We start from the raw sequence: 15,439 nt of genomic DNA, 5'->3' as shown, positions 1-15,439 counted from the left end.
CTTCTGAAATGTTGGGAGGTCAAGGATGCTTGAATGATGTTAAATGAATGTTCATGGTCCTTTGGAAGAAGTGGGTTTTAGGAAAGATTTGGAAGAGGAGAGTGTGGGGAGGAGGCTGTGCTGCCATTGGGAATTAGCTCCATGCACAGAGGGTAGCATGGAGAATGGAACAGAGAAAGCATTGCCTAGTTGTGGGGGATCCAGTGAATAAGATCCAAGGTGCTTGGCAGGGAACCTGGATAAGTATTTTGTTATGTGTATACAGTAGCACCGTCCATTTGCTAGTCACTTGCTGAGGAAGATACAGTCTCTGCACCACTGGGCATGCAGTCGAATTATTTGTGTTACAGTAGTGCCTAGAGGCCTCAGTTAAGCATCAGGGTCCTGTAGTACGAGGTGCTGTACACATCTCTAAATAAGACAGTTCCTGACTGAGGGATCTGACAGCACAAGATAACAATATGATGCAAAAGTGCACTATGAAAAAAGCTGGAGCTGTCCATAAGCTCTGTCTTGTCTAGATACCACTTTTGTGTCGACTTCCCCTCATTCCGTTCCTGCTATGAAATTTGAAGATTTTGCTTTCTGGAACATATCCACTCTTCCTACTCACTTCCAATTTGGAATAATAATCCAGAGATAATAAGAGTGTGTTTTCAGGTGGAAATAAGGAGCAGATAAACTTATAGATGCTGCTCTCCTTTAAATGTTTGGAAGGAAGAAAGGGAAATAATGAAGATCTGTCTGTGTGTAACAGAATTGTTTATAAATAGGAACTCTTTTCAAGGAAATGCTCCAGCTGGTTGTTAAATAAGAAATAGTGCTGCCAAATACCACTGACATAAACTTTGAATCTAGCCTTACCACTTAGTTTCTGAACTCTCCATCTGTATTTACTGTATGTTGCTTTCTGTATTGTACATTCCTTCTCCTGCTTCTGGACCCTGAAATCTGAAGAATCCATAAGAGTGCCCATGTTTTTTGTAGCCTTGTTTCTAGGAGTATGGAAGTGATCACTGAAAATGCAGTGAAATGGTTAGGAATAAGGAGATTCCTTACAGAGCTGGTTCCGAACATTGCTCTGTCTCTGCATGTTTGCTTTTCCATACAATATTTAGGTTCTATACGTGTTCCTTTTGCAGCTATTCAGTGCTTGATTTCTCATTTGATTGCTCTGAGGATTTCGATATGAATGCTTTTGAAGACATCATTGCTTTTTATGAAAGCAAGAAGTAAGTAGAAGTGAGAAGACTTTCTAGTTGGAGACCAGGGAGGCACATTCCTGGGCAAATGCACCTTCTGAGCATGCTCAGGGCAGAAATCAAGCCACAGAGAGTGTTACACATCATAAAATAACTGGTTCATAGCAAATTGGATAGTCTTAGCCAAATGCCACTGAAGTCAATATTGAACTCTTGGTAGGCCAATAAAACTGTCAGCCATAGTGTCACTCATTTCCTTGAGATACTTCAATGCAAAAAAAAAAAAAATTAACAGTTTTCTTAAAAAGGACTGTTGAAAGAACTAGAGACAAAAAAAATTGTTGATGCTGCCTCCTTGAGTAGCTTAGAATGATGATGGCATTTTATGGCCAGAAACGACCTCTTACACTTCTGTTATATATTTGGTTTGTGCCTCTCTGGAAAGTAAAGAAGGTAAGTTTTGTGCTAAGATGTGACAACCCCAGCATGGTGCATGGTTAAACTGATCGATTCAACCACTAATTAGAGACCATCCCAGGCTGACTTTTAAAAGCTAAACATGAGTTTAAAAAAAAAATTGAACTGGAAATGGGAACAGTAAAACTTCACTGATGCAGTATCTAGTACCTGCAACATCTAACTTTCTGGTCTACTTTCTAGTGAGATTGCTAAACAGACTTACAGTAACATTCAGACATATTGAAGCTATTCAGTAAATATTTCGGTCTATTGGTAGATTAAGTGCAAAAAAGTCTCAAATCTTGCCATTCAGATAGCTTTGCACATATTAAGCCATTTTAAATTCCCAGTGGCCACTTTTGGGTCATTTTGCTCCTTGGCTCCTAGCTATTTGTTTGCACACTCTTTTCCTAGGACGTCTCATTAAGGACTTGCTGACTGTATTGACTTCTATTGGTGAAAAGCTGTGGTCCTCCATACATTCAGACCTGATGACCCAACAGAGTGCATCCAATGGACAGGAGTCCTAAAAATAACTTGACACTTAACCCTGATGTTTAAAATGTGGGGGGACAAATTGATACAAGTCAAGCCAGCACTTGCTCTTCAAGAAATGTTCATGTTTAGGAAAAAGTAGCCTGGGATCGACCTGCTGTTGTTAAGAGCATACTGGGTGATGGGACTTCTTGTTTTATCTCCTTGTTTTCTCCATCGTGGCTGTCTTTGTCTGACTGTGACTATGGATCGTTTAGAGACTTGCATGACCAAATAATCAAGAGTATAAAAGGACTTCCTTGGCAGGGCGAAGATCCCTGTAGGCTGCTTCGGTCACTCAGCCGGCTTCAACAACCTCGCTTCCATTTCCTGTGAGTTTGGGTGCTCTGGGTATTGCTTTGCAAGTGCAACAACAATGAAGCAGTTATTACAATCCAGAACAAAAGTGTGATTTTTGTAACAATAGAGCAAGCCTCTCTTGAGATTAAATTAAACAAAATAGAAACTGTGAGCAAAATATTTCCTCTGTAAAAGTGCACTTGTGGTAGCTGCAGAGAATGTTACATTGCTTCCTTTGCACTAGCTAATGCCAAATTCTGCTTTTGATACCAACTGGCCCCTAAGAACCAAGTTGTGTCAAACAAATCAGTTATTGGAACACTGCAGAAAACCAAGTCTCACAGCGTAAGTAAATCTACATGAATAGTTTCCCAAAGTGCAGGACATAGGCCCATAAATCCAGTGTCTTTAACTGTCAGGTGTATATATGTATGAAAATGAATCTATAATAGGTTGCATAATAATGGGATATTAATTGCATGACATTAATGTAGGGCACACCTTACACCGAAGGGTTAACACTTCAGGAATTAGCAGGAAATGAAATGCAGCCTCATTCCTGAGGGATTCATGTTCCAATTCATTGCTCCATTCTGTTTGGTATCTTTGTGCCCTAGCCTAGGAAGTCCTGGAAATGATTCCAATAGTCAGGCCTAAGAATTCCAAAATGGCATGTTGGGGCATGTGCTGTCCAGCTGTGAACAGCCCAGGCTTTCCCAACGTGATGCTGGGACCAGCAGAAATATCAGTTGTTGGAACCTTTCCTTTGGCCATGCATCAATGTGATAAGGAGACTTCCAGTGACTTTAGACTAATAGCATGTGTTTTGTTTTGTACCAAATATAGCATATGCGGCAATGTAGGTTTCTCTAACAGCTGTGAATTATATCTGTAGACAAAACATTTCCTTTTTGCAAATACTGCAGGTATTGGAAATTGGCAAAACAGTCTCCTCACAAAGTGGCTTGCATTCCCTGCATTAATCAGTTATAAGGAACTCCTATGTGCGCACGAACACCTGAAACTTTTGCACTCATTCTCTTCTGCTCTGCATCTTAGCATAATCTAATTTGCAAGGCATGGCTAACATGCTGAACTAACAAAAGTCATATTATGTATTTTTGCTGAAACAGTCTTTAATATTTTAACAGGAAGAGTAGAGGTACCAGACAAAAGCAGATCATTCCCAAGGTAAAATTATTCAGCACATTTAGATGGCTTGGGTTTTGTGGGTAATGAATATGCATCTTGCTTCAGGAAAGACTGTTCTAGAATATAGAGAAATCTCCATCTCCTGTTACCCCTTTAAACCTCCCTTTCACAATCAAAAGTTGAGTTTGCTTTATAGATACAGTTTGTTCTTTTACCTGAATAGATACATGAATGTTTCTTGAATCCTTTCCCTAAAGGGATGTACATGTAACTGGAAAGCTTATAAAATAGCTACATATGTGGAGAAAGCACATTTCAGGAGCTAGAAGCCCGGAACACACTTGCCTAGATACTGTATCTGAAATCAATCTACTGAATTCTAGAGCTATGGGACTGAAATATAACAGAGCTCCAGCAGAGTTCACAGATGAGCTGTGGCTCGGCAGGGCAGTGGAGCGGACTTGTGGATGGAAGGTACCTGCATTGCAATATGGGAGAAGACAGTACACGTGCAGCAGCCACTGACCAGGCCACAAGGGTCAGAAGTATCAGTTAGGTGGGAGGCTGTTTGTTTTCCTTCCTGTCCTTGAAGAGGAAATGGTTTTGGTATTTGGAAGAGGAGGATTTAAGTTTAAAATAAAAATCATGAGACTCACTGACTTCAACATTTTCCATATGACAAGTGTGATCATAGTTTATATAGATATGTATTGACTGATTGTGAAAACAGCAAATCTCTCTGTTCTAGAACTTGCTGGACTCCAAGTCTCTGAAGCTTATAGTGAGCATGACTCTGCATGATCGGACTACAAAATCCCTCTTACACCTGCACAAAAAGAAGAAACCACCTAGCATAAGTGCACAGTTTCAGGTAAATGAGTATCTGAACTGGAGATACAAAAATATTTCAGCCTTCAGAGAATCCGAAATCACTGCTGTGTCGTGGAGTATGCAGTGATTGCACACGATCCAGGACCCCTGAACAGATCTGACTTCTGTTTTATTTCCTAAAGCAGTTTGCAAGTTCTCTATATAAATGATCAGCTCATTCTTTTAGTTTATATGCAGTTTCCTGATACTTGTGGTCTGACTGCCCTGTGTCACCAAAAAAATAGGACCTTCTGGCAGTCAGCATTCCTGGGCTAGGAGGTAATAGGTCAATAATAGGCTCACAAACTCCTAGTTCTTGCCATTGTTTCAAGATCTCCCAAGGATTAGAGGTGAAGGTATCCTTGATGTTCCCAGCAGAAAAAGGAAAACACTAATACAAAAGAGATGAAATGGTGGCACCTAAGCCCTCTGTTAGATGAACTATGATTGATTAGCCGTAAGAATAGAGGGGACTTGTCAGGAAGAAGGTCTGCTATTCCCAAAACATCATTGTCATCAAACACACAGTCCACTAAGGACCATTGTGCCAACCAGAGTGGCCTCAATAGCGTCACACCACGCATCGTGTAGTGAAGTTTCACAGGCTTTATCCTGTAAATCCACTAATCTCTGGCAGCCCCGTGGGTGATGCCAGGTAGGATCAGGGAGACACTCGTTCATGTCTTGATGGGCTGTTTGAGAGCACAGCGTTTGGGGTGTTTTTTCCATTTTGGCAGCTTGGCTCAAGAACATTCAAAGCTATTGCCAAAAGAAACTCAAAACAGTGATATCTGAAGAATGAATGTACTGAATGTCTCATTCCAGAACTCCCTCAATAAATTACTAGAGACCCTGGGAAAAGCCGAGCCATTTTTCATCCGCTGCATCCGCTCCAATGCTGAAAAGGTAGGTCACTCTGCCTCTGAGATCTAAGTTGGTCTGACTACTGGGTGGACGGACAGGCATCCCCAGCATTGTACAGTTGTTAGCATGTTAGATTTTACTTTGCATTAAGGGAGCATGCAACTAGCAGGTGTAAAGGCAAACTGTGCTTTCTCAGATACTTGACAAAAATATAGTAGTGCATGAAATAACTCTTAGTCCTTTTTTAGTTTTTTAAGAGAATGTAATGAAAGCAAGGGTATCTTGTATGTTGTGGGAAGGGATTCATTGATTCATGCCATCAGCAAATGGCTTTTGTCAAAATGTTCCAATAGCCACAGCAGCCCTCTTATAAAACTTGTGCCATCACAGCAAGCCTTTGGGATTCAGTTCTAGCTCTGCTCAGGTTGCTAGTGGCAAAATGCAGTTACCATCAGATAGCTGTTTGGTGGCATGTGTGGATGAATTAGTGGGTCTCAGTACAGTTCTTTGAGGGTTGATGTCTGCACCTCAGGAATGACCATTGGTGCTAATTATTCCCTTGTTAGTTCTAGGAGAAGTACCAAGAAGAATCCAAAGATGAATAGTAACAAACATGCAATTCTTTGTATTATGTGATTACTCTGTTTTTTCTTCCTCTACGTGTAAAGTGCTGTTGCTTTTCTATCAAGTGGTAGGAGATGCCAGGGTCTTGCTGGTTGGTTTCCCTTTGGAGGAGGAGAAATCAGCAATGTGGAGTCTGGGTATTTTCTTACTGCAGGTTGTTCATTTACACTGTAGATCCCAGTCCTTGAAGAAAGGAGGTCATAAATTGCATGCTTATTCAGGCATCTTAGTACAAACACCAGGAACCAGCTCTGCTCCAAGAACTCTAGCTAGAGAAATTAAGGAAGAGAACAAACTTCTCCATGCTTCTTCAAAGAACCCACAGCCCAAAATTAACAATATAGCATTTCTTTAAAAATTCTACACTGCTCATGTGCTAAAATGAACTTTAAAGACTATACAGTGCCACTTTTTGACTCCTGCCTTAACAATACTGTCTCCAGTTTGTGTATCTGGAGAGAAGAAATGTAAATATTGGGGGTTAGCTTGCTTTAGGTGAGTAGGAGAAAGGAATCACTGACAGAAAATCAGTGTAAATTCTCAGTAAGAGGTCTTGTCTTGGAGGAGATGGTGTAAATTGTGTCCTGTGTTTAGGTGTCTGTTTCCCTGTGTGTCTTTCAGAGGGAGCTATTCTTCGATGAGGGATTAGTGTTGCAGCAGTTGAGATACACTGGCATGTTGGAGACCGTGCGAATCCGAAGATCTGGTTACAGTGCCAAATATACATTCCAGGTACTTGAGGTGGGATGGGAGTAGACCAGTGTGATTTGGGAAGCATCTGCTACTATAGAAAACATAGTATGAGGTGTACAAGTGTCTTCACTTGTGTCTGTATAATGTATGCAGCTGATGCCCACTTGCACTCAGTTTCAATTTTTATGCTAAGAAATATCTGCTTAATCTAGTTTTGAAACCTCAGTGAAATCCTATCTGAAAGCATGTCTCAATAACCTAGATAGGTCCTGTGTATGCTGACAAGACACAATCTGAACTGCTCGGAGTATTATCTATGCTGTTCTATTTATTGCATGTAGTGAATCTTGATGTCTCAGCTATGTATATGTCAATAAGCATATCCCATTATAAAGTAATATACTTATATCCTCTGGATACGGCAGGTGGACACACATGTCCATATAATAAACATGAACTTGGATGCAAAACTGGAAGGAGCCTGCATTTTACTGGTTAAAAAATATTAGTGGAACTTTAGAATATTGGTGTTGGTGATATTAGTACTGCCTAAAATTAAGCTACATAATTTGGGCTGCAAAGATTTGGAAGCTAGAGCTAGTTAGAACTCCAGCCTCCTGAGTTGTCTGCCAACTCTGGTCTCTCATTGTCTGTGCTTGTTCCCGACTCAGGATTTCATAGACCAGTTTCAAGTGCTACTTCCCAAAAATGCCAAAGCCTCGAAGGAAGAGATCTCAGCTCACCTGAATAAACTGAAACTGGACAAAAACAACTACCAAATAGGGAAGACCAAGGTCTGTAAAATGTGTTCTTCACCTCAGCCCCTCTCAGAAACACTAACATGCTGAGTCTGCATGACTTGCTGGGGAACCCGAACATATGTTTGAATTTCTTTTTTTCTTCTCCTGTCCATGGGAAAACTAACCATTTTAAAAATTTGACTCCGTCTTCTCCAGGATATCTCAATTGCTTGTAGCTCCTCCAGGCCCTTATTAGGACAGCATTCTTGACTTGGAGCAGGGCTTTATCCTGCAGAGACAGCTTTTATACTTTAAGGACATTGGCTCTGTGGACAAAGGGCAGCACTGGCTTTTATCACAAAGATCAGTGTTTCCATTTAGGAAGAGATTTGTGCTGCCTTCAGATATAATGAACAGACGTTATGTGGCTGGAGGCAGCCATAGTTGTTTGGAAGATAGAGGTTAGACTTTACTGGAAGTAACTGGAAGTGCAATACTCTGGTACCTTTAAAGCAAAAGATATGCATGCCCAGTTAGAATAGTATCCCTGGGATTTATCCTTCTAAGAAAGAGATGGAGCAGTCTGGTACTGATTAATGCTCAGTCTGGTGCTGATTAGTGTTCATGTGACCTCCTTTTTTTACTGACCAGGTGTTCATGAAGGAGGCTGAACGACAAATGCTACAGGACACACTACATAAAGAAGTGATCAAGAAGATTGTTCTCCTTCAGAGCTGGCTCCGGATGGTTTTGGAAAGGAGACACTTTCTCAGAATGCGGCAGGCAGCCATTACTCTGCAGGTATGTTTTACTTGATTTTTGTGTGAGCTGCAATTCACCACCAAAAACACTTATGCGGCTGCCTCTGACCAATGAAATCTTGCTTCTAGACTCGTTGGCGTTCCTACCATATTAGGAGGGCATTGGAGAGGACTAATGCTGCCATTTACATTCAGTCAGCATGGCGAGGATACAGGGTGAGAGAATCCTACCATCAGCAGAGGAAGAGAATCTCCCTTGTGCAGGCTTTTGTCAGGGGGCACCTACAGCGTAAGAGGTAAGGGGAAAGGATTGATATGGTTCAGCCAGGCATAAACACAGACCCCTCTCAGGCTGTTTCAGAGCTAGTTTGCTATGATTGCAGGAATGAATTCTTCATTATGGTGCATTGGTCCTACCAATAACTGGTGACAATCTGACAATCATCCCTTGAGTAAAGACTGCACATGTTTCTGCAGTTGATGCTGAAAGTGCCAGATTTAAACTGGGAAGTGACAACCCAGGCACTGAGTTTTCAGATTAAGCCAGGGTGCCCAAGAAAGCTACAATGGCAGCTTACCTGGAATGCAAGGATTGCACCAGAGTGGAGCAGGTTGCAGATATCCTAATCATTACTATAGAACTGAAGCCTGCAGAGATTACAAGGCCCCAAATAACTAGTGCTCCAAGCAGCCCTGCTGGGATTTCAAAATTGAGGATACCTGCTGGTTGTAATCTGTGAGCTACATTTAACCCACAGCCATGCTTCTTGGCTACTTCTGAGTTAAGCCTTTACATACCCTGTCTTTAATTTTGTGTTTTAAACTAGATTTCAACAAATGATTGTGGAAAAGCAGAAGACCAAGGAAAAGCAACAAGAAATGCAACAAGCTCAAGAAGAAGAAGATAGGATAAACCAAGAAGATGTTAATGAACTGGCATTGGAGCAGTTGGCTGTAAAATCTGAAATGCAGCTGGATCAAGGTGCTGAACAGATGGAAGCAGGAGTAGATGAAACTCAGAATGATCAAAATGAAAAACTGAGCCAAGCTACTGAAAAGGCCATTCCTTCTCAGAAGAACATAATAGATGGCCACGAGAAGGTCACAAGCAGTCGGGAGAAAAGGGAATTTCGCCGACAAAGGGGTCTGGAACATAATAAATTACAGAATAAGCATGTCCAGTTTCCCTTAGAGGAGCAGACTTTAGTATGTCATGAAGAAGAAACATCTACTAAAGAGACTCCAGAAAAAGTCCATGAGCTAAACACATTCACAGCAGAAGACACAGTCCTTCCAAAAGGTACAGAGGAAGAGAGAATCCCAGTGGAAGAAAACAAAACCCTTTCAGACACACAGATCCCATGTGAAATACTGGATGGTGATGTCTCCTTTCCCAAGCAATCCAATGAATCAAAGCAGAAAGTACTAGATGATAAGGATATTGATGAAATGAAAATGCAAGAGAACCACAAGAATCAAATAAAAGGCAGCCAAAGCTTCAACTGTTCTGAAAGACCATCAGATCTCACATTGAACCTTAAAAATATTATTGCCATCACCAGAAGCTTTCGAACTCCAGATGAGAATTACAGAGATAAAAATAAACACCGAATCTCAAAGGTGGCCAAAGATCCGGACAGCCCCACTTCTTTCCAGATCCAGAGGTATCTGGATGATCCAGGGAAACTGAGGGACAAGCGGGAGAAATGGAAAGGAAAGAGGCAGTCAGAGGCTGGTCAAAATGATATCCTGAGCCGATCTTTGGATGAAAGAAACCGAGCTGGACAATCTCCTCACACCGTACTAGAGTAAGAACAGGTTCCCAATTGCTTTGACAATCATGTGGTCTGTAGCATTTGGCTCTTCAGAAATCTGTTGTCAAAAGTATTTAAAATAAAGGCTGGGGGTATTTTGGCAGTCTGTGCATCTGGCCCGAATGTGGGGTGAAGAAATTCTGTCTGTGCTTAAAAAGTCACCACTCTTGGGTTCTAAGATCCTGACCCTGCAATTAGGTCCATGTGGGCAGAACCTCATACCCTTGCTGAGCTCCTTTCACGCTAATGGGGTTTTGCAAAGGATCCAGTGCTACTGCATGGATCCAGTTTGAGGACTGGGGTCTTGACTAGACTTGTTGTTAGTCTGCATCTCTCAAAGAACTTCCTTTCCTACATCATTAAATAAAATGTTGCTCCAAAATGGCCAACCTCTCCAGATCCACAGCATTGGCTCCCTGTGTATGGCAGAAACAATTTAAAGTTAGGAATCTTTTATTTTTAAATGCAAATATATTGGAAGAGTGGTGGATTACAATAATATGTGTCAATTAAGATGCTCCTACATAGGTTAAAAATCAACATGTGGGATTTTTTAAAAAAATGCTTAAACTTGAAGGATACTTACCAGCAGGTTATAACTATTTTATGTCCTAAACTATCTGACCATATGAACTTTGATTCTTAAAATATGAAATCTGTTTTTTCAATGCAGAGTAATATTTTTGTAATCTTACAGAAAGAAGGGGACTACTTCTTCACTGGATGATATCGCTAACCTTGCCCAGTCTGTCACCATGATTCAGGTATTCACACTCTTCAGAAGTGTATTTCTGTTTTCCTTAATTAGGAGTGTGAAGTATAGGATCTTGTGTATAGTTGAATTGCATTGTGTACTGTGTGTGCAACCTTTTAAATCAACCTTTGGCTTAATTTCCATGTAATATGAAAGGTTTAATTTGCCAACTATTACACAGCAATTTGTGCACTGAATGTTATATGCTTTCATAAATGAAGTTCCAGATGAGGCATTATATATATATATATATATATATATATATAGGGAATCATCTCACCAAATGAGGGACCTACAAATTGAGTGAAGCAGATTTTTTCAATTTTTGTACAAAATCAGAACCTGGCTGTAGATTTCTTGAAAGATAAAACTTAAATATATGAACTGGCACTTTCTTCATGGACTGGATTTTAAAGATTGTCCTATTTCTTTAATATTCTGTAGCCATCTCTAGAAACAATGGAGGAGGAGAAGGGCAACAAGAAACAAATTGTGCAAAAGAAGTCCAATGAGCAGTTCTCTCCCTTGGATTCAGCTGTCTCAGTACAGCCACCTAGCCAGCCAGTGGATGCCAAGTATGTTGTTGTGTTCTGTGTGTGTCTATAGGACTGATTTCAAACAAACAAACCAAAGAACTTGCTCTTTCCATAGCATGTGCTATTATGCCCAGGTATTGCACGTAGCTCTGTGTGTGATTATAGTGCTGTGGGGCAAGGTAAAGAAAAACAAGACACATTTTTCTCAGCCAACCAGCAAAAATGTGTTAGTACCAGTGATAGACAGGAATTGCATTTTTTTGTGTATTCATTGTACCTGGAGCTTTGGTTCTAACAATACATTTTTGGGAAAATAATGTTTATTATATTTATATACAGCTATAATTTATTGATAGATTGACCATTTGCCCTCTCTGTGCATTCTTGAAAGCTATGAATGAATATGTATAGTAAATACCATTCAGATAGATATTCCCTCTTTCCCTTCCTCTTGTCTCATGCTTTACCTTGCTATTGTTTGGAACTTATGCTCTGGAGATTTACTCCTCTATATCATGGGCATTAATTGTTCAGCTAAGCACACCCATTCTGTTAAAGCCAATCTGTGTTTATGTAAAACAATCTTCCATTACAAATGTGTAAAAGAAACATGCCACCTGCTTTTACCTTCAGATCCACATTTAAAAGCCCTCTGCGCAGACTCCTGGGAAAGAAACCAGACAAGAAATACCTTAAGGAGAGTCCTGATGTAATGGAGGACGGAGAGACTTTCCCTCTTCTGTCATGTATTCTGATACCAGAAGCAGTGGAGCCACAAAAATTATCAGGTGAATTCTCAGCTCTGGTTCAGCCAGGAATGTGCAAGCAGTTGAATGAAAAAATGAGTTGAGTGCAGAACCTTTACAGCATTAGAGCCATAATGAACCTCAAATTCCCAGTGGTATCTCGAGACAGCAGCTAGCCCTCTTATGTTCATGGAAATTAAGATTCTGCAAGTATTAGAAATGTTCTGTGGGATCAAAGGTGATCTTCATTTTTCAAAATAAATCATATCTGATTAATGCAAGACTTTAGATTCTGTTCTGCTTCCTATTGAGGCAATGTTTCTGAATAAGCCTTCTAATTTTACTAAATAAGATGTATGTTCCTATGCAAAAGCAAAGTAATCTACGCAGAGTTTCAGACATGAGAGTTCTCCCAGTGACGTAATAAAACCACCTTTGCGGGAGGTGGTAGCTAAGTCAGCAGGAGAACCTCTCCTGCCAACATAGCGCTGTTCACACTGGTGTTTATGTCAGTGTAACTTATGTCGCTCAGGCGGTGGCTTATTCACATCCCTGAACGACATAAGTTATATCAACATAACCTGTAGTGTAGACAAGCCCTTCGTCTTAATGATGTATTTAGCCAGACTTTTTCACCAAAGTTACAGATATGGAAACAGTAATTCTGGGCTTAAATGTGATTGGCATTCTAAGTTGCAAGAGTGTTTATTTGGAAAGATGAATTAAAGTTCTAAAAAGAATAAAATCTGCTTTTAGTCTTCTGCTCCCAAATACATTTTAAAATCCAAAGCTGAATGACTCTAAAACTCACTCTTGATGGATATATATTCTATGTAGACGTACCCACTCCAGCTAGATGCAATTGGGCATGTTCAGAATGGTGTTCTGCATTTCCTTGCTTCCTTGAGTTTAACAGTGGTTTCTTTGTCGTTTTAACACTATAAATGCCCAAATTTATCTAAGTCACAAAGGGAAACTGCAAGGCTAGAGACTTGTCCAAGTCTCATTTTGGAATCCAAAGAAACTTCTCTAGAAGCTGCATTTCCAGTGTGGTTTTGTACCTGATCCTAAAAGTTTGCGCAGAAAACAAGATAATTAGAGACATTTTTGTTTACTTTTAAATATTTCTGGTGGTATGGATTTGACTTGGCCTTGTGTTTACTGGATATCAGTATGAAATGAATTGTTTAGAAGCAGCTGCTATGATTATAAAATACAATCATGCTCCTTTCCATGTTAGTGCTATGCTTTCCATTGTGCAGTGCATGGGGAGCTGAGGGAAGTAAAGCTGCAGAATTCTACCTTTCTGCCTAGAATATATATACCAATTCTTTTTCCCAGCTCTTTCTGGACACCCAAGTCGTCCCCAGGCAGGAGAGCGACATCTGAAAGAAACTAGCAAAGGGAAGAGGAACCGTACTATTAAAATCAGCAGGATTGCAACTGTGTCTGAGAAGTGGCAAGCTTCTGTGGTCCGTGAGATCACAAATGCCAATGAGCTGAAATACCTTGATGAGTTCCTTCTAAACAAGGTGAGATGCAGTGAAGCAGAATGGAAGACAGATCAGTGTTGTAGGACCAATTATCTGATGAAAACTTGTTTATGGTTCTTCTCACTCAGTTTTCACTTGTTGTCAGTCAGTATAAATTGGAGTGAAAGCTTTTCATTATTTATATTTTACGTTTTTTATTTTCTCACCTTTTAAGATATTTTGATGTCTATACTTCCAAGGAAGGTCTGCTTAGAACCATTATATGAATGGACCTTGAAAATGTCTCTCAGACCTGTTTTGTAGCTGTTGTATGGGGGGATGTCCCTCTGACCAGGAGTTTGATGAGCAGAGTGACTGTGAAACTAGGTCTTTAGCTATAGCTTTCCAAATACTATTGCTAGTGTCACGACTTGCCACTGAATAAAGTGCTGTATCTTTTTGCTTTTCTCAAAATGTGAATCTGACATTGTTGCTAGTGGGATCTCGGACCGAAAAAGAATGCAAGTGCTGAGTTGAAATGTCAGATTGCTTGAACGAATGCCCTTACCACTCCTAATAACCTGGAGGTGCCCAGCTCACCTAGTGTGGGAGTATAAAGGTTGCTCTCCCAGTCATCAGCTTCAGTGATGATTTAAGGGGAGGAGGGAAGTGATTTAATAACTTGACACAAACTAGATCCTACAGGATTTTTTCTCAATCCAGATATTCCTAATGCAAGTGGTGTTTTCCTCCCTGGGCAAGTCACCTTCATTCTTGTATGCAGGCAGTAAGGTGACATTAACAAGAATGTATGGATAAGAAGAGCACAGTCATTGGAGAAGGAGGCAGAGATGACAAGTATTATCTTTCCAACAGTGACCGAATTTAGTATTATCAAGATGAATCAGGAAATCCCATTTTTGATAATTGGAAACTTCAGACATGTCCATTCCAAAAGGGTTAGTGTAAATTTAGTACAGACTGGACGCTGTCTCCTTAAATACTTTTGTGACAAATATCATTGCCTTTCAGATAAATGATTTGAACTCTCAGAAGTCTGCTACTGAATGTTTGTTTTTCGAAGCTACAGAAAAGTTTAGAGGAAACATTAAAACAATGTACTCGGCTCCTGTAAGTAATATATTTTGTTACCTCTAAAAGCGATGTGAGTATCACACGAACTGATTTTGCAGAGAAGAGCTTAAGTTAATCATTTAAAGAGTATGCTCTAGCTTCACTTGTATTATCCTTAGTCTTTCAGCAAATTCCAAAAAGGAATTTCTAACTCCGATTAAATATTTTAGTACTTTTTTATTTTAGTGATGAAATTAGGATACAAATGCCAGTTCCTGCAAACTTTTACTCATGAAAAATAGATGCATTTCTTTATTTCCGTCTTTCATCCCCTCTCCTAGTCACTGGTTAGAGTGCTCCAGCAAAGATGACTGGACTTTAATCTCATCTGCCCCTCCATGTTGCTGCATTAATTACCTAGTGGATGACCATTAAAAATTATCCAACAGTGTTTCAACATTAACGTTAATGGCTGAAAGGAAAAATGATGCACATTATTGTACTGATTGGTCATATTTGAATAATGCCTTTTCTTCCACTAGAATGGGCAAATCCATGTTGGCTATAAAGATCTGATGGAAAACTACCAGCTTCTAGTTCTAAATCTTGCTAAAGAGAGGGAAGAGAAAGATGTCAAGCTGGTTTTAAATCTCTTCCAATCCCTTCTTGATGAATTTTCCTGTGGATATGCAAAAAGAGAAGAGTCAGAACAACACAAGGTGTAGTACTTCCTTCCCGCTAATCATATGATGGTGTTGAGAGATCGGTTTTAAAACTGTTTAGAGAGTTGTATTATTCCCACATTATTTCCTTTGTCATTAACATAAGGAATCCATGTTACTTC

General features: G+C 40.0%; 1 protein-coding gene across 10 annotated transcripts in view; it reads left to right on the top strand.

The window, feature by feature from the left end:
• MYO9B (myosin IXB) overlaps positions 1-15,439 on the top strand; it is a 60,352-nt gene that overhangs the window by 33,867 nt on the left and 11,046 nt on the right. For 5 of the 10 annotated variants that reach the window (XM_067561174.1, XM_067561191.1, XM_067561199.1 and 2 more), the window contains exons 15-30: positions 1,143-1,232; positions 2,414-2,527; positions 3,647-3,686; positions 4,396-4,518; positions 5,343-5,423; positions 6,627-6,737; positions 7,370-7,492; positions 8,090-8,239; positions 8,329-8,495; positions 9,027-10,007; positions 10,711-10,777; positions 11,212-11,342; positions 11,937-12,091; positions 13,391-13,581; positions 14,554-14,652; positions 15,138-15,314. In XM_067561174.1, coding sequence (XP_067417275.1) covers positions 1,143-1,232; positions 2,414-2,527; positions 3,647-3,686; positions 4,396-4,518; positions 5,343-5,423; positions 6,627-6,737; positions 7,370-7,492; positions 8,090-8,239; positions 8,329-8,495; positions 9,027-10,007; positions 10,711-10,777; positions 11,212-11,342; positions 11,937-12,091; positions 13,391-13,581; positions 14,554-14,652; positions 15,138-15,314 — 2,800 coding nt within the window. The remainder of the gene's footprint in view (positions 1-1,142; positions 1,233-2,413; positions 2,528-3,646; positions 3,687-4,395; positions 4,519-5,342; positions 5,424-6,626; positions 6,738-7,369; positions 7,493-8,089; positions 8,240-8,328; positions 8,496-9,026; positions 10,008-10,710; positions 10,778-11,211; positions 11,343-11,936; positions 12,092-13,390; positions 13,582-14,553; positions 14,653-15,137; positions 15,315-15,439) is intronic. The other 5 variants (XM_067561209.1, XM_067561229.1, XM_067561254.1 and 2 more) reach the window with 3 other exon arrangements.

This window comes from Emydura macquarii, unplaced genomic scaffold, assembly GCF_026122565.2.
Source record: "Emydura macquarii macquarii isolate MOO-44397 ecotype Brisbane River unplaced genomic scaffold, CSIRO-AGI_Emac_v2 contig_306, whole genome shotgun sequence".
NCBI classification, from domain to species: domain Eukaryota; kingdom Metazoa; phylum Chordata; order Testudines; family Chelidae; genus Emydura; species Emydura macquarii.
The sequence above is the reverse complement of the archived record's forward strand: the minus strand, read 5'-3'. Positions and strand labels throughout refer to the sequence as shown.